Source organism: Abramis brama (assembly GCF_963993115.1).
Source record: "Abramis brama genome assembly, chromosome: 2".
NCBI lineage: Eukaryota > Metazoa > Chordata > Actinopteri > Cypriniformes > Leuciscidae > Abramis > Abramis brama.
In genome coordinates, this window is record NC_139964.1 from 42,839,351 (window position 1) to 42,866,993 (window position 27,643).

Here is a 27,643-nt window from a genome sequence, read left to right on the forward strand (position 1 = left end):
TGAGCATCCCATTAGCACATACTCTATGATTTGTGTGCTGCTTTAAGAATGTAAGCAACTCTTTCAAGAAAGGATACTAGTATTTAGACAGCAGCTCCACTGGTAATTTGGGATATTCAGCTAAAATAAGAAAAAAAGCTACCTAATTATAGGCCAAACCCTGCATCTATATTTCAAACTACATACTGGAAATGGGCATGGCGGAACACATGACTGAGAAACATAGAGGAGCTTGCAACCCCACAAACATCCCATGCAGTGGAGTTATGCAATCTTCAATATATATAAAGGTGGGTCATTCGGTTCTTCGCAAAAAACTGCCTCTTTAATACATGACGTCACACTTGTGGCATTAATCCAACCAAAGGTCACGTCTGTAAGTGTAGTTTACTCTTCCTACTTAACATGAACTTTGACTTTACATTTCTCCGTAGTGAAGCCAAAAGTTCACCATCTTTTTCCATTACCCAGATAAGTGGGTTGAGATAAGGAAAAGTAAATGTGAGTGTCAAGGCAAGGATTCCACTGTCTGTACAGTCTATTTGAGGTCCAAAGGCAGTGGTGTTATCTGGTGTGTGTGATGTGCAGTGAAACATTTGTCAACTCTCTGAAACTTAGTGGTGGAGCTATTGAATATATTACAAAATAGAAACAAGATAATAGTCCATGTATATTGCAGAATGACTAAATCTGTGACCCTCAGTACAGTCAAAGTCTTTTTAAGGTAACTCAGTTCATGCAGCGACCATCTTTGTAACACTCCCAGGCTATTTATATAGGTAATAGGCATACAATAACCTGAAAACCATCCATGGGCGGATTAAGTTCTACACAGGCCTCTAGGCTCAGGGATTTTCTCAGTGATGCCCCAAAATGTCAGCAACCATTCTAAAATATTCAGTCAGAACCAGATTTTTTTTGTCTGGAATGTTTTGGAATATTTTCAAACGGTTGCCAAAATTTTGGTGTATCACTTGTTGAAATGTCATCATTAAGAAATGGAGATCATTGACATTGACTAAAACAGTTAATGTTTCTCCGATAACATGTTTGGACCATGTCAGGGTCTATTTCGTGCAAACAACTTGAATAAGCTACAAATATTATGCTAAAGCAGCAATATGTAATTTTTTTCCAGCTGAAATATGACAACTCGTTACCAAAGAACTTAACTACAACTGATTTAATTTATCACCTGAGAACACAACACCCTGAACAGCATAACGAGTTAAATTTCCCAATTGTCTAAATTTTATTTTTGTTTTTTTGGGGCTAATTGTAAACATGAATTTTGGTTTCGTAAAAAAAAAATAATTGTGGTGCATCACTAATTTCAACAAAATATTACTAAACTTAAAAAATCTGACAATAATGCTGAAATCACAAGTCCCCGTGTAGTCAATCATTTCATCCCTTAAAAACTCACATTTGATCACCAAAATGACATATTTAAACATTTTTTCCAACCTATTTAAAAGTTTTTCGCAGATCCATGAATGTGCAAATTAGCCCCGTCTCCACTCACTCATACAGGCTCTCTACAAGTCGATGTATCAGAATGATAATGTGTTTTATGTATCGCTCTCCACAACGTTGGACTCTACAGTAATTAATATGATTAGCCTTTTCCTTGACTAAGTTATTAAACAGCTAATAATGTGTCGCTATTGTTACACAAACCATGTTCCATCTCATAGTCAGACTGCTGCCTTCTAAAAATCAGCATCCTTAGAAACACTTTTAACAACTCAGAACATCAGTGGAGAAAGGCATATAGTTCATCATAACATCGTAATACACATCATCATACACACAATTCACCCTCTAAATTGCTAAATGTACCCGATTTTTCATATCAACAGAAAAACACACCGGGATAACCTGGCTTCTCTTGAGACTCCCCTGCTTCAGAGCATAGTAGTGATATGATAAAGCCCACCCACATGTTGACGTGATTGCTTACAAGGTAGTTAAGTTAACATAACATGAACACTGCAGTTTTAGCAATGGTGTTGAATTATGAATTTGCATATGGTTTGTCTTAAAGCATACAGTATTAAAAACATCACATAGGCATAGACATATACACAACATTAAAAACTTGATTTTTATCACAGGGGGTCTTTTAAAGCTTTAATTTTCACATGCAAGTTCGTGAGTAAACAAACTCAAAAAGGCGGGACTTCCCAGTTTACAGGTGCTATATTTTTTCCATTCATTTCTATACTAGTGATCCGCCTCCTCCCCATTATAGTGTCTCTGGTACAGTATAAGTAGCCTATTACAGAAAAGGGCAACAATGAGGATCCATTTGAGATACTAGAGTAATCTGTTTACCAGCTGTCTCTAACTAGTGATGCACACTCTGTTGTCTGAGCCGCTGCGCCTGCCTGGTTCTTCCTGCTGTTGTTGATTGTTCTAGATGTCTTTGAAGGGAAGCAAACAACCCCTAAATCAACAACTGGCACAACAACACAGAATGCTATAGAACTGGCACAATCATTTTTGCAACAAGTCAGAAATTCAATGACAAGAAAGCAGAGAGAGGGGGCTATTGTTTGAACTGTGGGGGTAACAGGGTGAACAGGGAAATGGGCTTGACAGACCAGATAGAGCAGTGACATCCACTCAGAATGCAGCGCACAGGTTCTACCTGGAAAAGTGAATCATGGGATGTAGTCCAGTGTTATGCCACCACAAGGTAGGTTTGATCAATAAATAAAAATTGGATAGTGATAATACTCTTTTTTTTTTTTTTTAATTTCTCTCTTTTTTTTTTTTTTTTGTAAATTTTTATCGGGTTGAAGAATCGTTAAGCGTTAAGTCTCTAATCATCTTTTCTTTTTTGTAGTGAAAATATACTAAACATATATTCAGCTGCTGTGTGACAATTTTGAATTTGTTATTTCATATCATTGAAATGGCTTCCGGATGCAATATAAACTTTAACACTTTTGTAAAATTGTGGATGCAATGGCAAGTGCATACACAAATATCTGTCTGTTGTTTTCTGTGATTTATCTCTGTCAGTATCAGATTATATGCATGCACAGAGAGTGATTCAGAATTTCCTTTGTGTTCATATCTTGGCATTAAATATCATGACTTATGGACTAAAGCATAGAGTTGTCAGTGTGCACTTGCATAATGTTGTCCTACTGTTAGTTTAACTGCTTCTATTGTTCTCATTTGTAAGTCGCTTTGGATAAAAGCGTCTGCTAAATGAATAAATGTAAATTTATTTTATTTTTATTTTTATTTTATTTTATTATGAAATGATTTAGCATCTGACTGGAGTTTGTCTTAGTCCTGCAGAGATTGATTGATTGATTGATTGATATAAATCCTTCACCTCAATAATGTTTGAATAAGGTCCTTAGGTGCTAAATCGTTGGTTTTATAGACCTGAATTCTTACGAAATTCTGGAAAATCACGGTCTTGTTTTTAAACTTTTTAAATTGGTTCCTAATCCTTGCAGAATATTGCAACCAAACATACCTCTGACTGTTTCCCCTTCTTCCCCAGAGTGTTTGTGAACAGAAGTCTGGCCATGGAAAAGATTAAATGCTTCGGCTTTGACATGGACTACACTTTAGCAGGTGAGGTGTTTCCTACTTTAACTGATGATCACGCATAATTGTTTACAGTCAAACGTCTATTTTGATAGATCCGTCCCTATGTTTATGTCCCTCAAATGGATCCAGTAACACTCTTGCTTAGAATCTCAGGGTAAACATACAGTAGGATTCTTGGGTATATTTAGCTACCCCTCGTCTGGTTTTGGAATCTGGAAAAATGAGGTGATGTCTCTTATACACAAAGGGCCAGATTTACTAACAGCTTGCGCCAGCGCAAACCCTCTTTTGGGGTTAAAAAACTACTGTCAGAATTGACTAAAGACACGCAGTGGAAATTAGCGCTGAAAAGGCGTGGACACAGTTGTTTTTGCGGCTGACCTTATTGCATATGCATTTGTAGGAGTTTCCCTTTCAGATGCAAACTTTATGGGAGAAGAGTATTTAAATAAGGTGATTTACTATTATCAATAGTTTGTGCTAATCAATTTACTTGTATTTGCACCATTATTTACCAGTCTTAAACCAGATGCTAATTTGCGCTGCTCTTGGTAATTACGTTGGTAATTATGGAAATTATCCAGCTGCGTCTGTGTTCTTTAATTTGCGCGTCGTCAGTAGATCAAATGCAGAACTGTCCAGTCCCATCTGCACTTTTTTGGAATTGCGATCTCATACTAATTTGCCCTGTTTTGTAAATCTGGCTTAAAGTGTTCTATTTTATGTGGTCTAAACCATAGTTTGTCTTGTTGGCTAGGGGCTTAGTTTGTTTAAATGACTATCAACATAAACAAGCCAATTATTTACAGCTTAATATATTTATGTCAGTTAGGTGATCCAAGAACCAGAAATAAGAGAGGGTTTGTTTTTTATGGTGCAGCAGTTTAACATGGATCAGATGCATTGGGTTTCTGAAATCCCTTTGCTTTCTGTTATTGGTCCCAGGGACTCAGCTGCTGGTGGCGGATAAAGTCCTCACTAAATCCGGGCTGTGGGCCATGAGAGAGCAGATCAGTCCTTTGACAGTTAGAATTGATGGCTCTTAAGAGGTGGATAGCGTGTATCGTAGCCAACCGGCTAATGTGGCCTGAGCTGAAGGCTTCTCAGCTGTTGACATCCTCCACATTACAGCTGGCTGTAACCAAGTGCAAATGTTTACAAGTTCAAACCCTATGTTGTTTCTTATCCTCTGATCAGGTTGCAACCACAGTTCAGAGGTCCTCAAAAATCAATATCAGTCATTAACAGCAAATTCTTTGGCAAACATTGTCTTACAATCTTGAGATGTGCTTTTTAGCCATCTAACTTTTAATACATCACTCTTGATAGTTAACCAAAAAATGTGCAAGAATGAAATTGTTTACTCACCCTGATGTCGTTCAAAACCTGTATCACTTGATTTATTCTGCAAACACAAAAGACGATATTTAAAAGAATGTTTTAACTGTTTTTGTCCATACAATGAAAGTTCTTGCGTTCAAAACAACAATGGGCCACATTGACTTTATTTAAAAACATGACATTTGAAAAACAAGAAATACATATTTTGAAAAAATGTCTCGGTGTTAAACAAAATAATGAAAGTCATACAGGTTTGGAACATAATGGTGAATAATGATGACATAATTGTCAACTATCGCTTTAAAATTCTTTAATTACCAGTCTATCTTTTATTTATACCATTAAAATATTATACTCTCTCAAGAAAAAAAATCACTTTTCACTCTTGGTGGAGACAAATTTTCTTTTGACATTACAATGGAATATTAATAGATGTTAGTATTCGTTGTTGATCTCAAATCCAGGCTACAAAGAAGCATTGTACCAAACCATACAGGGTTTTAGGCCCACTTTCCAACACAATGCTAGATCCAAGCCCTGTTTAATATTTCCTGTCGCTTATTGAGTCCACTGCCCAACTAAATCCCCTTTGTGATTGGGAACAGCGTGCAAGATAATACCCAGCACGTGTACAGAGCTGTGGAACAAACTCTCCATCTAAGCTTGGTGTTGACAGCTCTTCAACCTGGCAGTCCATTAAATCACAGAGGAAGCCCGTCACCTCTGCATTCTTTGTATAGGCTAAAATCTTTTTCACAGGACAGAGAAATAAAACCCTGTTTAAATAGCAGAGAAACATTTACTTTTTTTAAAATTAATTTAGTAAATGATAGACACATTCAGTACAGTCTATATGCTGTTGTTTAAGAACCTGACAGCAGTCCAAAGTCAACCAGAGGCTTAATGCAGCCAGAACGTGTTAATGAGGGAGAACTTGATGGACGGACTGAAAGGTTGGGGGAGTTTGTTTATCCTGTACAACGAATATAAATTACATTACCTTACGAAAGGTAACATGAGCTATGAACTCATACCCTCATGCTGATCACGTATGCATGTGTAATAATCTGTCCAGGAGTGTATTCGGTGTATGGAGGAAGAAACATGAATCTTCACGGCCTGAGTGGACCTATAGGGTGATGCACAGCACAGGCTGTAGAATCTGGAATGACAAATATAAGAAGCATGGGGACTTTGGGGAGCTTAGCAAAATACAAAAAGTGTTTTGAATTTCATGTTTTCTGTCGACTGTTACTAATCAGTTTACCTAAAAGTAATAGAGTGGACGTATTTGTCATATATTATACAGAAGTCTACGGCATTATTTATCTGGCATCGTCTTACTGTCATCAGTCATGGAGGTGAAAGCTCTCTGGGGACAACTTAAATTAGTTATGATGAAGATTTGATCTTGCCCATTAAAACTGATATCCCCATTAAAAAGGGGGCTTACTAGTCTTTACTGGGTTTGCTGATCAGTGATGACCAGGCAAGGTTTTGGCCACAGACCAGATAAACCAGCTGAACATCAGCTTTGTCATGTTAGGAGACTAGCAAGCCATCTTTGGTTGGGTTTGGCTAACAGGGGTTTGTGAGTTTCTGAAAAGCTAATAATTCAATAATGAATCTAACTTCATTCCTGCCAGCTAGGGCTGCACAATATATCGAAATTATCGAAATATTGCAAATGTATATATCGCGATTTGCATATGGCAACGGCTTGCAATAACTAGGGTCATGAACAAAAGACGAAGAGAAAATCACTCACTGCTCTTGGCTAAATAACTTTTGTAGCTTTAATAAGAATCAGTATATATTTCATTCATACAGTGAAAACTAAGCAGCGTTTTATTTTTACATTTGATTATTCAGTTTCTGTTGTTAAATAAACCTAATGTAGGCCTACCTGAAACTCTAAACCCAGTGGTTTATACTGATGTTAAAATAACACTTCTTATGCTACAGTAAAACACTGCTGTTTGCTTTCAGAAGCTGTAGGGATGTTTTCTTGTCACAAAAAGAATGTGAAACACTCATGTAGGTTATATTTTACATTTTAAAGATAATTTAAGTTTATTTTACACACTTTAAGCATTATCGTATTGCATATCGAATATCACATTATTTAATGAGTTATCGCATATCGTAATTTTCTTCAATATAGTGCAGCCCTACTGCAAGCGCTGTGAGTTTAACGTCATTTGGGAATGAAATGTGCACTATAGGTTCACTTTATTTGCATTTACATTTGCATAATTTCCAACATTTTTGTGGACAGAAGTTTACAGCATTTCACCAATATTCAAGATTTGACGTGTTAAAAACTCAAAGGTTCGAACCTTTGAAAGTAAAGAATTTAAGACAAATATTTGTATTGTAACTTGTAGTATTAGTTGTTCTTGTAAAGAGTGAACCCAAGTATAAACACCCTTAAAAGTAACTGTTTCCATTAGCAGTCTTTGTTCTTTGATCTCAGCGTCAGAGGAGGGAGAAAGTCACACAAGTTCAAGTCCCAAGTCCCTACCATCGTCTCGGGTCAAATCTCAAGTTTTTTAGTAACTCATATGTTTAACTTTGCTTTTATATTTTCTGTGATTTCTGTCTATAGACTTGAGAAAATAACTTTGCTATTAAGTGCCGATATTTGCCCCCTTCAATTGATTTCCAACCTTTTAAAATGTATGCATCATCTTAGTGGTAGCATGAATGGCATTTGCACTAAAATTACAACTGCATAAACAATGTTATGAGATTAATGTTTTAAATAAAATAATTATGAATACAGAAATATGAAATTATGTGGGAAAAAAAAAGGTGGTGGCAAGTCATTGTCTTAATGAGTATAGAAGCATAGAAGCAGTCATGCACGTTTATTTTAAAGTGGCTGATTCATTCAGGAACGTTTTTTCAAAACCCTGGATCGAAACCCTTTGTGCTGGCAGAAAGCGATGCATTTTTTATAATTTTTTTCCGAATTGTTGACTTGATTGACAAGTTGACTGTTGATTTGAAGAGGCAAATGTCAACGAATTACGTTAACAAATTACACTATGAATGGCATGTTAACTACAAAACGTTAATAATTTACTTCTTGAAAGGCCTTGGGCCCTATCTTACACTCGGCGCAATGCAGTGCCAAGCGCGACACAAGTGTTTTTTGCTAGTGTCAGTCCAACGCAGTTATCATTTTCACGTCCTGTGCCATGTTGTTTAAATAGCAAATGCAAACTCTGCTTATTAAAGGTGAAGTAAGTAACTTTTTTACCTTAACCAAACAGCTTCGGAGTCATTGGAATAGTTATATGACTTTTTTCGGGTTGAATGGTGGTCGTCTCGCACCCCCCAAGCGCCTGTGAGCCGAAAAACCACCCTTGCAACTTTGGGCCGGCGGGCCAAAAATCTGCTAAAATTCTGTCATTATTGCGCTCCCTCACGCTGTTCGAACCCGAATGAAGAAGACGTTTTAAAGAATGTCCCATCTGCTTTGATGTCGTTGATCTCTGGTATCTGAGAGTCGTCAACGAGTTTTTCGACAGTGTTGTCAAATATCTATTCTGAAGCTGTAGGGGGAGCTCTATAGAGAAACCTGCGAGCAAAAAGCGAGAATACAGCGAAGAAATTCCCGAAACTGCATAGCCCTGCTTTAAACACACAGGGATGCACAGCAGCACACAAACATGCCAAATATTTAAAATAAAAGGATTACAATGTAAAAGATTATTATTGTGTACATAAAGATATGGTGGAATCCGGCTTGTCCCGTAGATGGTCTGCTTGCGCACTTTTACCTCGCACACAAGCAGTTCCGTTTGCGCTCTCGAGACGCGTTTGGTCTTTCCACTATCAAATTCCGTCATGTAAATAGCGAATCTGCCATGGCACGAGCGCAACTGGCATTTAAAGGGAATGGGAGATGAGACTCTAATTGGTTTAACACACGTAAATCCCAAAACACACCCATTAATCATTATGAGAATAGGGACAACCCTTTTAGAACATGCGTCTGGCGCGCCGACCATTTTTCCCGTCGTTAAACTAGCAAAAGTGGATTTGGACACGCCCTAAGTGAACTTGCGCCGTGCGCTATAGACCATGCGCTTAGATTGTTAAAATAGGGTCCCTTTTGTTAAATTTGAAAACATATGATGTTTTGAACATTATATTCTCTAGATATTAGTATTAACTATAAGAAACAGGTTAGCGTATACCTTTCCATTTTGAAGTGGAGAATGAAGTTCAAGTTTGTGGATACAGCAAATCTCCTTTTATGGATCTGGTCCAAGCATTTATATATCCAAAATAAATGATCTCGATTATCTTCTACCTTCTGTATTTGGCACTCTGCATTTTTGTCTGTGCAATCGCACAGACTCTGATTAGTGGTGCCGGTGGTTCCGTATATTGATGTAATATTGCTGAGGCTTCAATTGAACAGTATGGTTCATGTTAGGTTTGAGGTTCTGAGTTTTTTCTGTATTTCACAGCAATGTATACCTCATAACCTTTCTTTTTTATTAATAATCATAAACTAATGTCACCCTTCAAACCTTTATCCCACTTTTTTGTAGGCCACATATAATGAGGTATAGATATTCTGTTTGCAGACCTGCAGAAAATGTTTTCCTTTCACCCTAATAGTAGTGTGCTAGCTCAGGGACAAAATTGTCCAAGGTCAACACTGGTATGCAGTTAAGCAAAGAGTGATGATGGGAATAGTGACTGAGGAGGAAAAAGAGGCTCAAAATAGGTTTCGCTGTAGCTTCGTGGAACATAGTGAAGAGGAGAGAGAAAAACAGAAAGGGAAGGGGCAGCTGGGTTTATGTACAGCTGCTATATGGGTGGAAGAATCTGGCCTGAGTTAGTGACTCTGTTGGGGTTTGCTTGCCTATGTGCGCCAGTACTTCTGCCGTGGCTCTGTGGGGGATTGAGTTTTATCCACCTCCCTCTGAACAGCCTGTCTATCATACATGCATGAATATGTAAAGATACAAGGCCTGGAACAGACCTGAAACTCACTGGATGCAATTCTACAAATAACTTGGTCTCATTTAAAGGGTTAGTTCGCCTCAAAATGAAAATTTTGTCATTAATTACTCGCCCTCATGTCATTTCAAACCCGTAAGACCTTCGTTCATCTTCGGAACACAAATGAAGATCTTTTTGATGAAATCTGAGAGCTTTCTGACCCCTCCATAGACAGCAACGCAACTACCATTCTCAAGGCCCAGAAAGGTAGTAAAGACATCGTTAAAATAGTCCATGTGACTCCAGTGACTCAAGTGATTCAACAAAAGTTATTCTCGTTTCATAACATTAAGGTTGAACCACTGGAGCCGGTTGCACCAACAGGGCTTTACTAAGCCTGGTCCTAACTGCTAAGTAGGTCTTAGTTAAGACCAGTCTTTAGAGTTGACCTAACGTCGGTTGCACCAACCAAACTTAAGCCTAGGCTTAACTACACCTGGTCTTAGCGTTGCGCGTTCATGTGCAGTTGACCAGCAGCGTGCGTTGCTAGGTTACGCTGTAAACTATCTTCCGCTGTTTTGTTAACTTGTAACGTTAAGTGCCAGTGACACTCTGCGGATGGCCCGACATGCGGTGGATTTATGGACATTAATCATCTCCAACAGTGTTTTGAAACGCACCATTTGCATAAAAACGTAGCGCTATTAACAGCTGTAATGCTGGTGTCAATGCTGCGTTGTGGTTCGACACATACTGTAAGTCGGGTGACAGCTCTTCAACAAGTTCATATATATCTCTCCGACAGAATCGAAACCTCTCTATCAGCTCCTCATCATTTTAAATGTCCAATGGATTGCTTCTGTCCCTAATAACTCTCTCCCGTCTAAAAGCCCGCTCATTGTAAAGTCTGTATAAGGCGCGCCATGTCTTTACTGCTGAGTTATCAAGTGGTTACTACAGAAACATTATCTAACGGCTATTAACGCTATTATATGCCTAGATTTTGAATTTACGCCTGCTACTGACTAGGCGTAAGATTTACGCCCGGTCTTAGCGAGAAGAGGACTTAAGCCTGGATGGTGCAACTGTCGTAACTTTTAGGTCGGACTTAGAATGCTGAGTTAAGACCTACTTACCTTAAGACCAGGCGTAAGCCCTGTTGGTGCAACCGGCTCCTGGAGTCACATGGACTATTTTAACTATGTCTTTACTACCTTTCTGGACCTTGAAAATGGTAGTTGCGTTGCTGTCTATGTAGGCGTCAGAAAGCTCTCGGATTTCATTAAAAAAAAAGAAGGTCTTACGGGTCTGGAACGACATGAGGGTAATTAATGACATAATTTTTATTTTTGGGTGAACTAACCCTTTAACTCACAGATTGGTAAATTGTGGATGGTTCAAGTCAGTTTGATTGAACTGGAAAAAAAATAGGTTATGACAGTCTGTATTGTTTAGGAAAATAACAAATGAATTAGTAGAAAAAATATAAATTAAAATTAGATTGCCATAGCTTGTAAATATTTTTAAACAACACAGAGTTTAGTTTTTTTTTAAGTTTTATTGAATGTGTCACCTGTCAGTGACCGTCTAAGTGGAATTTATGTATTTGTTTGTTAACAATATTAGCTTTGAAAGACAAAATTCACATAATAGAACAGCTGCAAATACAAATGTGTTCTTAAGTAAGATAACAGAATAATTCAAACACAAGCCTATTGTAGAAAAACAGAAATCTTGCAAAAAACCAAACAAAAAAACAAGCAGGTTGTTGTGGTCAAACGTGTCCGTCTTCTGTATCAACGGACCCAGGAGTTCACCCCTGAGGCACTCCTCTGATTCTCATTCCTCACTCTCAAGAGATCCTTCTGGGTTTCTGCCCTTTGACCTGCCGTCTCATCAACAACAAGCCTAACACATTTCCAGCTCTTTCATAACAACATGTAACATGAGCTGAAGTGTCTGTGTACAGTACAGTACCAACCAGCTTTGCTGAAGCTGTTGTTCTAGACATGTCTTATTTCAATTTCTCCTTCATGCGGTTGTGAGGATGGAACAACAAATATAGGAGTTAGAGTCACGACAAATGCCTTTTGTTGCTTAAATACCAGCCAAATCCCTCTGCACTGGCTTGGGGTCTAATTGGGTTTAAAACTTTTAGGGCAAGTGGGTTTGGTTTCATACTGGATTAGATCACAGAGCATACATGGCCCTGCTAAGCCTCTGTAATATGAATGTTCTGGTACCCTCTGCTTGCTCTGCGAAAGGACAAGGTTGAGGTCGACACGTATCACAGGTGCTGTTCCAAAGAGCACTCCCAGAGAGTGTCTTTAAATACAACACTTACGCTGCCATCCATGCATCTTTCTGTTTTATTTTTGGTCAGTGGTTATTGAGCTCCCTCCCTTCCATTAAAATTTTTAAATTTACAGAAATTTCAGCCAAAAATCTTCAAAAATGTTAATGTGGGGAAGTGACAGTGGTTGTAAGGCATCATACTAAAAGGCATAGTTCACACAAAAGTGAAAATTCTGTCATAATTTACTCACCATGTCATTGAAAAACTGTATGGCATTCTTTCTATCGTGGAACACAAAAAAATATTTTGAAAAAAAAAATTCTGTTCAATGTTGAAAACAACAAATACCTTGGTGTGTGTTCCACAGCATAAAGCAAGTAATGCAGATTTTGAACAACATGAGGGTGAGTAAATGAAGAATTTTCGTGAACTATGAACTAAGGAATGAATTATTCCTCTATGGTACATTAATACTTATTACAGGACCAATGGAATTATCTAGTAGTCTGTTGATTTTTATTTATGTTGTCCAATGTGTCTCACTGAATGCCTCTCTATCTGTAGTATACAAATCACCTGAATATGAATCTTTGGGCTTTGATCTGACTGTGGAACGGCTGGTCTCCATTGGCTACCCACAGGAACTGCTCGGTTTTGTTTACGACCCCACTTTCCCTACAAGGTAATGAACAATTAGCATTGGATAATGAACAATTAATTGGATAATTAGCACATCTAACCCATTATTGTCCTTTTTTACAGAGGTCTTGTGTTTGACACCATGTATGGCAACCTCCTGAAGGTTGATGCTTACGGAAACATCCTGGTCTGTGCTCATGGCTTTAACTTCCTGCGAGGGTGAGTAATCCCGGCCCCCGATGGATGGGCTTGGTTACAGATCTCTGTTGAAGCCTGTGGAGTATGTGCTCAAAATGTTTCTGTGTCCCATGCCAGCCCTGACATCCGAGAGCTCTATTCCAACAAGTTTATCCAGCGTGATGACACAGAACGGTTCTACATCCTCAACACACTTTTTAACCTTCCAGGTAGGCACTTCATCACTGTCCTACATATCTCTGTCACTAGCTGCCATTCAGAGACACATTAACAGTGTCTTTTTGACCTCTTAATACTTGTGTGTGTGTGTGAGGAGTGTGTATTTGAAATTCCTCAGTTGAAAAGTGTTTGAAAAGTCTGATCTTTGTTCTGTCTGACTACCTGCTGCCATATTGTATATAATAATAAGGAACAGGTTCTATGAGGGTGAATCCACCATTCTCCTTCTCCAGTCACCAGAAGTTAGTGAAATCCTGTATTATTGTTTGGTGTATTACAGCCAGGTTACAGCAATGTTACAGAAACACAAAAATATTCCTGCTCAATTGAAATTATCCAGAATGCAATAAAAATTACGGTATTTTACTGTAATGTAGAAATGTGTTATTGTACTGTAGGTTTTTACAGTACTGTGCTGCTAAATCTACAGCGGCATCTACCACCGTGTCTACACCAGACGCAACCATTGCACATCTAATCAACAGCTAGAAGCTGTCTACACTGGACGCGACAAAGCAACCGTTGCAAATTTGTCCTTCCTATGAGAAGTATCGTGAGTGCTTGGAGCACGTCATAAATAGAACGAGGCATCAGTTTACTGTCAGGGATTTGTCGTGTCGCGCTTCGCTGTGTCATATCCAGTGAAGTCAACATCACTGATTATAATGTGTAATAATAAATATGATATATAATAATCCATTGTCTTTGGACGCGAGCAACGTGATGCGACATGACAAGTGTAGACATGGTGTAACAGTGTGGAGTTGCTGCAAGTGACTCCATAGTTTACCTGTTGACTGGTTTGGCTGCTGGATTGTTGTGCTATGGACTTAGCTGAGGCTATGTCTGTAGTCTCCCCTGATAGCTCTGCTCTTTGGGGCTCTGGGCTCTCCTGTAGCTGTAGCTCGGACTGGTTTGGGCAAGAGTACCCGTGTCAGGAAAGGTTGAGCAAGGAAGCTTCAGGGCTTTTTTTCCTAGTCCCTATAACACTAGCTTTCTCAGGAGCAAGGCTTATTTGTTACTGATGCATTTAAGCCTGACAAAATTGTGCTTGGTAACCTTCATTAGTCAGCATGGCGTAGTGGCATAGTGTCGCTGTGTTGACTTCCCTACGAAAGGGAACGTCTCTGGTTACTTATGTAACCCCCGGTTCCCTGAGAGGGGAATGAGAAGCTGCATTGCCATGCTTCGGGCTTGCCTATGCGTCTTCCTTCCTTCACATAATGCACACACAGTTTAATGGCTGATAAAAATTATTTATGCCCAGTGTAAGCCCGTCTAAATCAGTCCAATTTCCAATAGAACAGGTGAAGGTGTCGGCGTGTTACTGTCTTTCCACGTGGCAAAGTAATTTAATTCCATTTAAGCTTTTATCTGACTCCATTTTATATCTGACTCCATTTTATCACGACCTTGAATTTAAGTTAAATTATATAATAGTTTAACAATACATTTGATTGTTCTATTTAACTCTTTACTTATATTTTACCCGTTCATATTAGGAAGCTATGTCGCTCAGAGGTCCTCACGCCTTGTTTAACGTGGGTCTCACGATCACAATCTCGCCAGCTTCGGTCACTAAACAGAGGTAATTGCTATATACATGAGATCGGTCGCATTCACGCTTACACAATCAAAGATACTTTGGTATTGCCCCTGTGATTGCATACACTTGAAATTAAAGTAACGTTTACTTCAGTAGAGGTATGGCCACTACTACAGATGTAAGTCAACCAACTTTACTTGTCTTATAATAGCTTTGGATTGGCCATGCCGTGGTTTCCCACGTACACTTATAGGTAAGACACACCCAGATTTAGGTTGGTCAAGCTGCACTTTTGCTGCCCTAAATGGAAATTCACTTCTTGTCTTTACAAAACACGTACACTTGAATTAGTGCCTAATATTAGTCGTCACTAATCTAACGCAAAACTTGCGGTAACATACAAATCCGTTTAATCTACTTGGGAAAACAACTTCAGAGTCAGTCGGAATAAAATCAAATGTAACAATTAATTATGTCAGGTAAATGTATCATGCCAATTTCATGATCAGTTCAAAGATAATAAATACAAAACATCAAATGCTCTGGAATAAAGAGAAAAGATGTGAACCTGACATTGGAAAATACATGATGCTGTCTTGGCCACTCTTAGCATCATGGGCTAATTTGAGCTACAAATCGCCCTGAGCCTCTTGTTGCATTTCTTTATATAGACGGAAACTTCTTTCATATGGAAACATTTGCTAACAATGGGAATTTGCATTCAGAGTTTACACCTTTTGGGAGCAGGATGCCATTTGCCAGGAAGACACACCCTCCTCTGTGTGCAAGTTCTCTCTAAACTCTTAAATACCTTATTACCTTTTGGTTTACTTCTTTGGGAATGAGACATTTGTACCAGTCGCACTGAGACATTTCAAATGATACCAAACATGTGTAATACTGTATGATAATTATTCACATTAAACCATATAGATTCTTGGGTGAATTTTGGTGATCTCAGCATGAGAGAGAAGGAATGGGGGAAGAGGGAAAGAGATGTAGATTAGGATGATTCTGCGGTGAGACTTGCATCTCGAATGGTGCACAAGAGTGAGTTCCGTTACAAAATGTTAATTTCATTTGTTCTCTCAGAGAGTTGCCCTCTCTTCCAGTTTTTCCAGTCTTACAGCCAGTCAATTTTCTCAAGTCATTGGTAGGTGTGGCAAAATGTTACTTTTACACCCACTACCATTCAAAAGTTTGGGGTTAGTAAGAGTTTTTAATATTAGACAGTGGTCTCTTGTCCTCAACAAGGCTGCAATTATTTAATCAAACATACAGTTAAAGCAGTAATATTGTAAAATATGATTACAATTTAAAAATAACTTTTTACTCTAGTCTTCAGTGTCCTTTAGTGTTGAAAATGGTTGCGCTGCTTAATATTTTTATGGAAACTGATAAAAAAAAATTCAGGATTCTTTGATGAATAGAAAGTTCAAATGATTATAATTTATTTGAAATAATTGAAATTATTTGTAACATCATAAATGTCTTAACTGTAACTTTTAATCAATTTAATGCATTCTTGCTGAATAAAATTAATTTCTTTAAAAAAAAAAAAAATCTTATTGACTCCAAACTTACGGTAGTGTATAATTTAAATTATGTGCAAAAAAATTAAGTTGTTCATGCTTAAATTTGAGAACAAGTTTCACACTCTCTGTCTTTCTATATCTTGTACTCTCTCTCTCTGCACAGAAACATACCTCTTAGCCTGCCTGGTTGACTTCTTCTCAAACTGTGACCGATATTCCAGGTAGGAGTTCCAGTGACTATGATTCTATTACTCTGTTGCCATGGACACTGCATACAGCCATACCAGTGATTGATAATCAGTATCATTTACTGTGGGTGAGGACTATTTGATGCTCTATATTAGTCCACCAGAAAGCACGCTACAACTTGATAAGAAAATCTTAAAACAATTTTACAACTATGCTATAAAACAGGATGACACAAGCAGATTGTTGTCTGTGATTCAACTATGGTTCATGTTCATGCATGAAGTAATTTATCATCAGTTTACTGTAACTTACTAATGACTAATCACAGTGCATGTAAAGTAGGTCAAATAGAATTATAAATTTTAAACGGCATGGAAATAACTTTATTCATGCTCTGGGGGGGAAAAAGCAGCCAGACCTATGTAGATAAAATCTGTTAAAACGTAGTAGTCTGTGATTTGTGTTTTGGTATGGATGCATGTCCTCTGAAACACCTGTTGGTCCTTTTAGGGGGAGAGAGCTTTCCTGTTTGGCTCGGACAACCTCAAACAAGGGAAGACTGTCCCATTTAAACATGTCTGACTGTCGATAAAATGTGTCATGGCTGGCGCTCGGCGTCTTACTCTGCTGTCCCTTTGTTCTTCTAAACCTTTAGCTGTGAAACAGGCTTCAAGGATGGAGACCTCTTCATGTCCTTCAAGAGCATGTTCCAAGATATCCGAGATGCTGTAGACTGGGTACATTTTAAGGTACAAATGTTTTCTGTTTGTCTGTCTTTCTTTCTGAAGTCAATTCACCTTTATTCAAATAGCACTTTATACACAGATAAGCAAATATGATCAGTGATGCACACAGAGTTCAATTCTGCTGTAAAGCAGCTCTAAAAAGACAATAGTGTCAGTTCGGTTCAAGAACTGTCTAAAGTTCATCAGTTATGAAATGAGTTGAATTCAGCTATAAGCAGCTCTACAGAAAAACAGTGATGTCATCATCCAGCTCAGTTCAGTTCTTATCCAGTTCTCATCATCTTGTTAGTGCAGTCAAATCAACAATATTGTTGAATATTAGTTGTCAGAGTCAGAGTAATCTGCCAGGGTAACATTGCTGTGAACATTTAATAGCAAGCAGTTAGGATTAATAGTAAAATGAATATAAACAGCAGGTGTTTATTGGAAGTGTTTTAGATGCATGTCATAAACTTGCTCCGTTGCTGATTTACTCAGGGAACATTGAAGGAGAAAACAGTGGAAAACCTGGAGAAGTATGTTGTGAAAGATGTAAGTCTGTCTTTTAATTTTTTGAAGTTACTGATTTGCCTTTTTGTGCTACAGTTTTTGCAAGGGAAGTGTAATTCTAAAAAAAAACTTTTTTTCCATTTAAAGGCAAAGTTGCCATTGCTGCTGAGCCGCATGACTGAAGTCGCAAAAGTTTTCTTAGCCACCAACAGTGACTACAAATACACAGAAGTGAGTTTACTGATGCAAACACATTCATAAGCTCTCTTTCAGAACCTAGTGAGCTGCCTTGCTGCATACAGGCAACACAGCAGCATGCTATCTATCTATGGCAGCATGCTATCTATAAGGAAAGATTTGGAATGATTTACATTGGCAGCTTTATGTAAGCTAACAGCTCAGTAACATAGCACACACAAATGTTGGGAAAAATATACAATTTTAAATGAACTTCGGCAGGGTAGACGGCCAGGTATCAGCTGCATAATGGTCCTAGATGTTATTTTCACAATTCACAACTTTCAAAACCGTTTTTGTGTATCGAAAGCCTTTTGGAAAGATTTTGTCAGCTAAACAATTGTTATGTTATTAAACAACAATACAAGCCATTGAACACTGTTTTTTGGCCTATATCTCACAGCCTAATTTTTTTTTACATTTAAGTTTTTATCAGTGCCTTTTAGTATTATCAACACTTTTTGCAATCAATATTATAATTTTATTTTATTATGAATGTTTCTGCCTTAGCAATTGGCAGAAACCAACTTTTACTCACAAATAGCAATCTCTCATCAATTTCTAACCAATAAAATATTTTAAAGCTTTACATAACTAGAAAAAATTATATTCATTATAAAAATTGTCATTACTTTACACACATATATATATATATTTAAATTTCCATGACTTTTTATGGTCTAGTAAAGACGCTTTTAAAATTCCCTCATATCTCCAGATTTTCCAAGACTGGGAGAACCCTGGTTCAAATGGCGGTTGTTGAGGGAATTAATTAAAATGATTCCTTAAAAATCCCTCTGTATGCAGCTCTTTAGGTTTTGGATCAGAGCAACAAACAACCACACATGCAGCTGGTTTGTTTCATATTTGGACGCACATAATATCTGCCTCATGAAGCTATTTGTTTAAGCCGTCATCATCTTTTAACAAACCCAGCTTTTGTTTTGATTTGTTTTACAGAAAATTATGACATACTTGTTTGACTTCCCCCATGGCCCAAAGGTATTTTCAACCTCTCTTTGAACTTTTCTAAAGAGTTTCCTGCCATATATTGTTGCTCATAGTAATGTTTTTTTGTTGTAGCATGGCACTCCACACCGTCCTTGGCAGTCGTACTTTGACCTCATCCTAGTGGATGCTCGAAAGCCTTTATTTTTTGGAGAGGGAACGGTTCTGAGACAGGTGGATACGGTGAGTAAATAACACCAAAACCCCTACAAAAAACAGAAGCCAACTCTCCAAGTCAGCAGGTGTAGAATTGCACATTCTGGAACATTGTATCCTGCTGAACACAATCACAAAGAGGGTTGTCAGCACTGAGTATAGAGCGTTTATACTGAAGTCTGCTGAGCACAATACAAGCTGAAAACTGAGCACTGTTCTGTCTTCCCTTTGCAATATTAAGGGGCTAAACAGCTCACAGCATCACTAACTGGCCGGCAAGAGCCAATCTGAGCAGTGCAAAAAGTTCTTATTTTGTGGGTGTATTTGCACTATTACCTGATTTGCATAATTCGTTGATTACGTTGCATGCTAAACAACACAGGTGGTGTGTGTGTGCACACCAGGCAGGCACAATTGATTCTTTGTGATTCTTTGTTATTTATGTGCTGAGAAAATGTAACATTAAAAAAGGCAGAAATTAACAGTAATAAAGTTCATTTGTGGTTCTCAAACTTTTTGACTGCAATACCTCTCATCTTCCAAGAAAATATTCAGAGGCCAACCAAGATATTTCTGGTACTTCTGATGTAATGGCAAAGCTGCTTGTTTTCAAACTTTTGTATGTACAGTAACTAATAGTGGCAATATTTTCAAATAAAGTAATTATACATAATTAAAATAGCTAAATAACTGATTGTTCTTTATTGTTTACACATTACCAATTAGTGTTTAGTTTAAAAAAATTTGTCATGACATATTTCCTGATTTTCCGAGACTGTGAGAACCGTGATTCATAAATAAAAATGACAGTCATTGAGGGAACAAATTAAAATAGGAAATACAATAGCTACGTTTACATGGACACTTTTTGTTTCAATCAGAATGAAATCATTCCGATTGATGAATCCAAACATAGTGTTTACATGAACGCTAAATAAAGTCATCGGGACCGGGTTGATGTGCGCGTTTATATGTCACAGGCTTCAAATTGGATTTGATCTTTTGGCATGCGCACACTGCATGAATATACAGAGTTTCCTGCTGTTGGCGCATACTAACCATCAACCTACCATCACTTCGTTTCTTTGTAATAAAAAGCAGACTTAATATTTATCTATTTCGGGGTCCTGATTAGGAGACAGTGGTCAGATGAATCATTGTGTCATGCTGCTAAAATTTATCAAGCAGAAAAACACACCCTTCCTGCGCCCAAAACAAGGCGTCTGTGGATGAAGCAAGTACTGATGGGACAACGCTGTCCTGCAGCACTATAGAATTTACACTATATTCAACAACATCGGCTCATTTCGTGCATCATATGTGAATACGCCATTTCTACGTCATTGCATATTTCGCAGAGCTTTCCAGTTTCTGTTTTTAATCTGATCAAGTCAAGTGTTTACACGTCCTATCGAATGGTTTACAAAAGGTTTAAACCACCCCTTACAATCCAAATTAAATTTGAATTGGATTTGATACGTGTGACTTTTTTATTCGGACTGTGCTAGTAGTCTGATTACAAATGGATTATTAGGGTCCGTAAACGCAGCTAATGTCTGCTTAGATTTTTAGCTTATTTTAAAGCTTATTTTAAGTCTTATTTTAAGTCATGTTGAGGCCCCCTAGTTGGCCTCAGCCCTTTTGTTTATAACCACTGAAGTATACATTGAATGAATATTCAGAGAGTTTGGACATCTAAATATTAATCGGTCTGTTCTCTATCCCAGACCACAGGGCGGCTGAAAATAGGAACATACACTGGACCTTTACAACATGGCATTGTTTACTCTGGAGGTACTGGAAATTCTTGGTTAAAGATGCAAACAACACACTCACAGATGTATCTCCCTGAAGGCCCTGAAACATATTCCACTGATGACTAACATTTAGACCACAAGTCTATTACAGATCCACACTTTATCACATGATTTTTTAACTGCATGTGTAGTCACTTAGTTTTGGTTTGGTTTTGGTTTCATGTGTTGACATTAGTTAACTACATTAGTTTACATGAACAAATGCTTCTAAAGCATTTATTCATCTTAGGTAATGTTAATTTTAATATTTACTAATACATTATTAATATCAGAAGTTTTATTTGTTAATAGTATTTAATGGACCTGAGCTTGCATAACTAACAATGAACGGGTGGTTTTTATTAACTTTAATATTAACAAAAATTGATAAATACTGTACAAATATACATGTATTGCTCATTGTTAGTTAATGTTAGTTAAGGCATTAACTAATGTTAACTAATAGGGACATGGTGTAAAGTGTTATCCTTAGTTCTGATTCACTTAAGCATTGATTGGCTGAGATTTTCATGATAGTCATATTGAGATTATTTTGGCAAATATAGTGCTTGTGGTTTAAATTCATATCGCCAGTTCTAGGCTATCAAGGCTGAAAGAGCAAAGGCAAAAAATCACACTGGAACAGCAATTCTCATGTTCATCAGGGAACATATTGAAATGAAATCATTTCAAATTTATTCATTGTGCAACCTTTCTCTGGCCATTGAATATGCCATAGAAATGATATGGGTAACACTTTATATTAAGGGTCCAGAATAATGCATTAGTTAAGCATTAATTAATGAATAACTTGTTCACAATTAAGCATTAGTTAAGCATGAACACACTAGTAATTAATTTGTAACTTTACATTTTAAGGGTCCTTAATTATGCGCTAGTTAAGCATAAATAAACTAGTAATTAATGATTTACTTGTTCACAATTATGCATTAGTTAAGCATGGACACAGTAGTAATTAATGATTAATTGAATGTACAGTAAACACCTTTTAGCCATTATTTACAACTTAATAAGCCATTTATTATTTTTTGTGTAGTGATGCAATTATATTTATGTCCCATTCTATTAAGTTAACTGAACAATAAGATAGTAATTATGTTTAATTACTGCTGGTTTTGCAGTTATAAATTGATAAAATAGTGTAATAAAGACAATTTGACCCCCTATTCTAAAGTGAAAGTTATATCCTCATTAGTTATGGCACTTATTGAGTGATATTTAAGTTTGACCAGAAGTAGCCAATAATTAAGGCTAAACTGCCATTAATACAGTACTAATAAAGACAATCTGACCCCCTGTTCTAAAGTGAAAGTTATATCCTCAATTCTGGCACTTATTGGGTGGTCTCATTGTTATAGAAGTATTAATACGTAACTTTTACAGACACAAAACATACTTTTTTGTACGTTTGGATCAATGGTGAAAGGTAGGCTACAACATGGACGTATCGGCAACATTTAAACATAAACATATTGCACTTTTACAGCAAAAAAACTTTATATATTATATACAAATCTTTTATATAATAAAGATATCTGTATAATTTCCCTTTTTACCTTTTTATAGAAATGATTTATCCCAAAACTCTATATAAAAGAATATAAAATGATACACAACGTAATTGACAGAAATTATTAGGATTATTTAGGAAAAGGAAAATTTTAGTAACAATATAGTATTAAAAATATATTTTGAGCCACTAATCCCACTCAAACCTCTAAACCTACCCATACACATTTCTTGAAAATATAGAGTTATAAAGAAAAACATAACAGACAGAAAAATGTAATCACAATAATTTCTTTATAAAGAAAATGTCAAAAGCGGTACCAATAGTAGTCCGAATGACGATGTGTTGCAGCCGCAGTCCTCTCTGGTGATATACTAGTTTTGTTTCAGGTAGAGAGCAGGATTTAAGTTATTAATCCATGAAAAGGGTATCCCACTTCACTTCACGGCATGTCGCAATCTGTGACGAAGCAGGCGAGAACCAATGAGCATTTGATATCTGCCGTAAAACTTGTTGTGTCTAGCTTTTTGAGGCAGCAATTTTTTAATTCATAACAAGCTCGAGATTTGTATTACAAGATAAATAATGGTTAAACGATTACAAAATGTTGTGACACTGTCACATAAGAGACATGATTTACTGCTCTATTCAGTACAATTATTTTATGTATAATAGAGTTTTAATTGGTTTACATGTTTTCTTAGTCCATTTTATTCCTCTTAACATTTTAAGTGTGTATGTCTTTAAGAAATGTATGGTTGGCATGTCATGTGAGGGATCACATGACAGGAATGTTTTAAGGTTTTAAAGTGCAGTTTTGTTTAACGTAATCCTTTGAAATGAGTCTGCAGTGGAAGTCACAAACAGAGCGAAATGTTTTTAGTGCTGTCAATATTGTACGTTTCAGTGTATGAAAACATAAGTAAATGTATGTGTTGTAGAACCACACTTTACGTAAAAATACACATTCTTGTGAGATCACGTTGCAGAATAACTAAACAAACCAATACTGTAAATTAGAACCTATCTTTAGAACAAAGGGTAAAATTGTCTTTAGTACTGTATTAGTGACAGTTTAGCCTTAATTATTGGCTAATTCTGGTTAATAAACTTAAATATCACTCAATAAGTGCCATAACTAATGAGGATATACTTTTCACTTTAGAACAGGGGGTCAAATTGTCTTTATTACAATATTTTAGCAATTTATAACTGCAAAACCAGCAGTAATTAAACATAATTACTAGTTTATTGTTCAGTTAACTTAATAGAATGGCACAGAAATATATTACATCACTACACAAAAATAATAAATGGCTTATTAAGTTGTAAATAATGGCTAAAAGGTGTTTACTGTACATTCAATTAATCATTAATTACTATTGTGTCCATGCTTAACTAACACATAATTCAGGAGCCTTAAAATGTAAAGTTAATCATTAATTACTAGTGTGTTCGTGCTTAACTAATGCTTAATTGTGAACAAGTCAATTATTAATTATTGCTTAACTAATGCATTATTCTGGACCCCTAAAATAAAGTGTTACCATTACATGTGAAAATGTCAATCTATTTAAAAAATGTATGTTGTCATCTCTGCCCAGGTTCCTCTGACACTGTGTGTGATTTACTCGGAGTGAAAGGGAAGGATATTGTGTACATTGGGGATCATATTTTTGGAGATATTCTTAAGTCCAAAAAGCGACAGGGTTGGCGGACGTTCCTGGTGATTCCTGAATTGGCGCAGGAGCTGCACGTGTGGACAGACAAAAGCTGTGAGTGTCGCCATATTTCAGTAAAATAAGCCTATTTGACCTGTTTCACACAGCACGTAAGCAGCACACATTGATTTGGGGTGCCCATTATTAATAGGTTACAGCATGGTTGGCATAGACACATTGGCGATGAAGAGTTTTGGTGCTGAACTACATATCCTATGTAAACCTATCTTTTGCAATATAGGATTTAGAGCAGTTTATAGCTATATTTTGGGATTTGGGTTCCAATCCATGAAGTTTCATTACCATTTTTATGTAAATGTAATCCCTCTTTGCGTATTTAGATTTGTTGACTATCAATTCTGTAATAATTATATTATGATCATTACTAAATTAATTACTTAGTGTCGTAACCTAGAAACTACTTAAAGTTTTGTATACATTTTTTGCAGCAGTTCTATAACAACGCAAACACTGTCACGAAACAGACCTTCTTGTGAGAAACTCAATAAAGAAAGGAATGCTCAGAAAGAGAAAGACGAAAAAGAGTGTCAGATAATATGTTAACACTTGAAAGGCTAAGGAAGAGATGTGAAACCCAATCATGACAGGGTTCTGCTCTCTCATTCACAGCTCTGTTCGAGGAACTGCAGGGCTTGGACATTTTCTTGGCAGAACTATACAAGTGAGTAAAGCTGCCTCTGTCCCTCAACACGTGTGTCCCTCAACACGGGGAGGGGGGGTATGTTATGGGGACAAAATGTTCCCACAAAGATGGCAATATCCTAAATCCTTGTCCTTGTGGAGAAATGTTTTGGTCCCCATGAGGAAAACAGCTTATAAATCATAATAAATTATGTCAAATAGGTTGGTTTAGGAGTAGGTTTAAGATTTGGGGATAGAATATTCAGTTTGTCTATATAATGTCCAAAATAATGATAGGAATACCTGTGTGTGCGTGTGCATGATCGGGTGAGTATATATGTTTTTAGATCAGTTTTATGAAAATAAAATGTTGACATTTTAAACTATTGAAGGCGTTCACGCCATTTCTGAATTACTGTAATTGTGAGATTCCTACTTAAGCGCTTTTAATGACAAATTACTAACTAGAATTTTCTGAGCTTGTACCGCTTCATCAGTAAAATGTAGTTAAGTGTTTAATTGATCTCATAATATTTCTGTTTAATAATTCCTCTAATTGTCTTTTGTTGGTATTTTATTAAGGCCAGATTAATCTGAATAAAAGTTTAATGTAGCTAACAGAGTTTGATAACTAATGACTAATGTCCTGCTAAATAAACTAGTTTATCAATAAGGCATTTGCATAAAAACTGTTGTTGTATTGTAGTTTTGTCTGTTGAATACTCAAAATACGCATTTTCATAATCATATTCATTTCATATTTCATATTCATGTTGGAATTTTGGCCATAGAAATGCATAATTCCAAGCCTATGTGAACCGCTCCGAGTAGAACATCCAGGCTGACATTATGGTAATTACACACCATAATCTCTCTCGCTGTCCTTATACGACCTTCTAGGGTCATAGGGCTTGAGCCTATCCCAGTTTCTTAGGCCAGAGGCAGAGGAAAGCACCCTGACTGTACTTTTCTCTCACTCACGTTCTTTCTTTCTCTAGGCATTTGGACAGCAGCAGCAATGAGAGGCCAGATATCAGTGCCATCCAGAGAAGAATGAAGGTACACACAGACACACACTGAATCACAAACGCGCATTCCACATATTTCAATTATGATCTGATTTTACTAGATATGAAACAGTATCTATCCAACGATCGTATGTGTATTTAATGTACTAACGTTTAAATGACTCATTTGATTAAATGCACTTAATGTGTTCATACATGTCTTTACATTGTACTTAAATTTATAATACTTTATACCAGTAATTTCTGTAATTACATCTATTATTACACTGTTGACCTTTCCCTTACACCTTAACCCACCCTTAAAGGGATAGTTCACTTTAAAATGAAAATTCTGTCATCATTTACTCACCCTCAAGTTGTTTCAAACCTGTATGAATTTCTTTCTTCTGCTGCACAGAAAGATAGATATTTTGAAGTTAACTGGAACCATTGACTTCCATAGTAGGAAAAAAAAGTACTATGGAAGTCAATGGTTCCAGTTAACTCTTTGGTTACTGACATTCTTCAAAATATCTATCTTTCTGTGCAGCAGAAGAAAGAAATTCATACAGGTTTGAAACAACTTGAGGGTGAGTAAATTATGACAGAATTTTCATTTTAAAGTGAACTATCCCTTTAAACCTAACCATACCGCTAAACCTGTCCCTAACTTTACCCGTATCCCACCTCAATAGCAGCAAAAGTGTTTTGCAATAGAGCATGAACACAATAAGTACATTGTACCTAACAATATATATTTTTTTATTTATGCAAGTACATTTAAGTGCCCTAATAACTTTTAAAGAGTTTAGAGTTTAGAAATATTATGGGTTATTTTCATGAAGAGTATCTGTGGAATGCTCTTGAGACAATAATTTAGACTCGTTCCTCAGTTTGCATAAACGAACAGGAAATGTGTTTACATCAATGCTTGTAATGGCAGCTTATAAGTCTTGTAAGTTTAATTATTGCCCATGGTAATCAACAGCCTGTCACATATGCCGTCCATAAATATTTGGATGGCATTAATTAGCTACAAGAGTGAAGTTATATATATGTATCATGCTGATTCACAAATTCTCTCTGTGCGTCTTGGCTCACCAGAGAGTGACTCATGACATGGACATGTGCTACGGGATGATGGGAAGCCTGTTTCGCAGTGGCTCTCGGCAGACTCTGTTTGCTTCTCAGGTGATGCGTTATGCTGATCTGTATGCTGCCTCTTTCATCAACCTGCTCTACTACCCCTTCAGCTACCTGTTCAGAGCCGCCCATGTTCTGGTGAGAACACACCCATAAACACACTCACACTCATAAACATAGGCTTGGATTAGTGATACAAATACCAATACAATAGCTGGTACCAATTCCTATAATAATAATAATATCATTATTTAAGGTTAACTGTTCATATCAATACAAAAAAATAATAATAATTGTATGTTGCCTTAATATAATATTTGTCAATTAAACATGCTTAGATAGGTGTTTTTTAAGTAATTCTTGAAATATAGTGTCCGTAATAAAAGCTAATAAAGAAATAAATTAAAGTGAGTGTCTGGGTTTTTCTTTTTCTTGTAAAAGTTGTTGTTTGATTAATATGCAATGCAATGATTTTATTATATTTGCACATGTATCAAAATACTGGATTTGTGTCCAGTGTTTTATTTCTCCAGTTTACATTCACCAGACCAACTGTCTCTTCATTAATATCATTAATACCATTAATACCAAGATGGCCATTTTGACAATGAAAAGTGCATTTGATAGTTCATACTGTACACAAATGTTCAAACGTGTGTTTTT

The 27,643-nt window shown here is 36.7% G+C and overlaps 1 protein-coding gene across 5 annotated transcripts in view; it reads left to right on the top strand.

Moving 5' to 3' along the window:
* nt5c2b (5'-nucleotidase, cytosolic IIb) overlaps nt 1-27,643 on the top strand; it is a 33,679-nt gene that overhangs the window by 2,509 nt on the left and 3,527 nt on the right. For 2 of the 5 annotated variants that reach the window (XM_084107137.1, XM_084107138.1), the window contains exons 3-17: nt 3,527-3,600; nt 12,743-12,860; nt 12,941-13,036; nt 13,133-13,224; nt 16,479-16,536; nt 17,160-17,253; nt 17,728-17,781; nt 17,887-17,970; nt 18,937-18,978; nt 19,060-19,167; nt 20,868-20,934; nt 24,072-24,242; nt 24,819-24,870; nt 25,829-25,889; nt 26,942-27,118. In XM_084107137.1, the coding sequence (XP_083963263.1) occupies nt 3,527-3,600; nt 12,743-12,860; nt 12,941-13,036; nt 13,133-13,224; nt 16,479-16,536; nt 17,160-17,253; nt 17,728-17,781; nt 17,887-17,970; nt 18,937-18,978; nt 19,060-19,167; nt 20,868-20,934; nt 24,072-24,242; nt 24,819-24,870; nt 25,829-25,889; nt 26,942-27,118 (1,348 nt within the window). The other 3 variants (XM_084107141.1, XM_084107140.1, XM_084107139.1) reach the window with 3 other exon arrangements.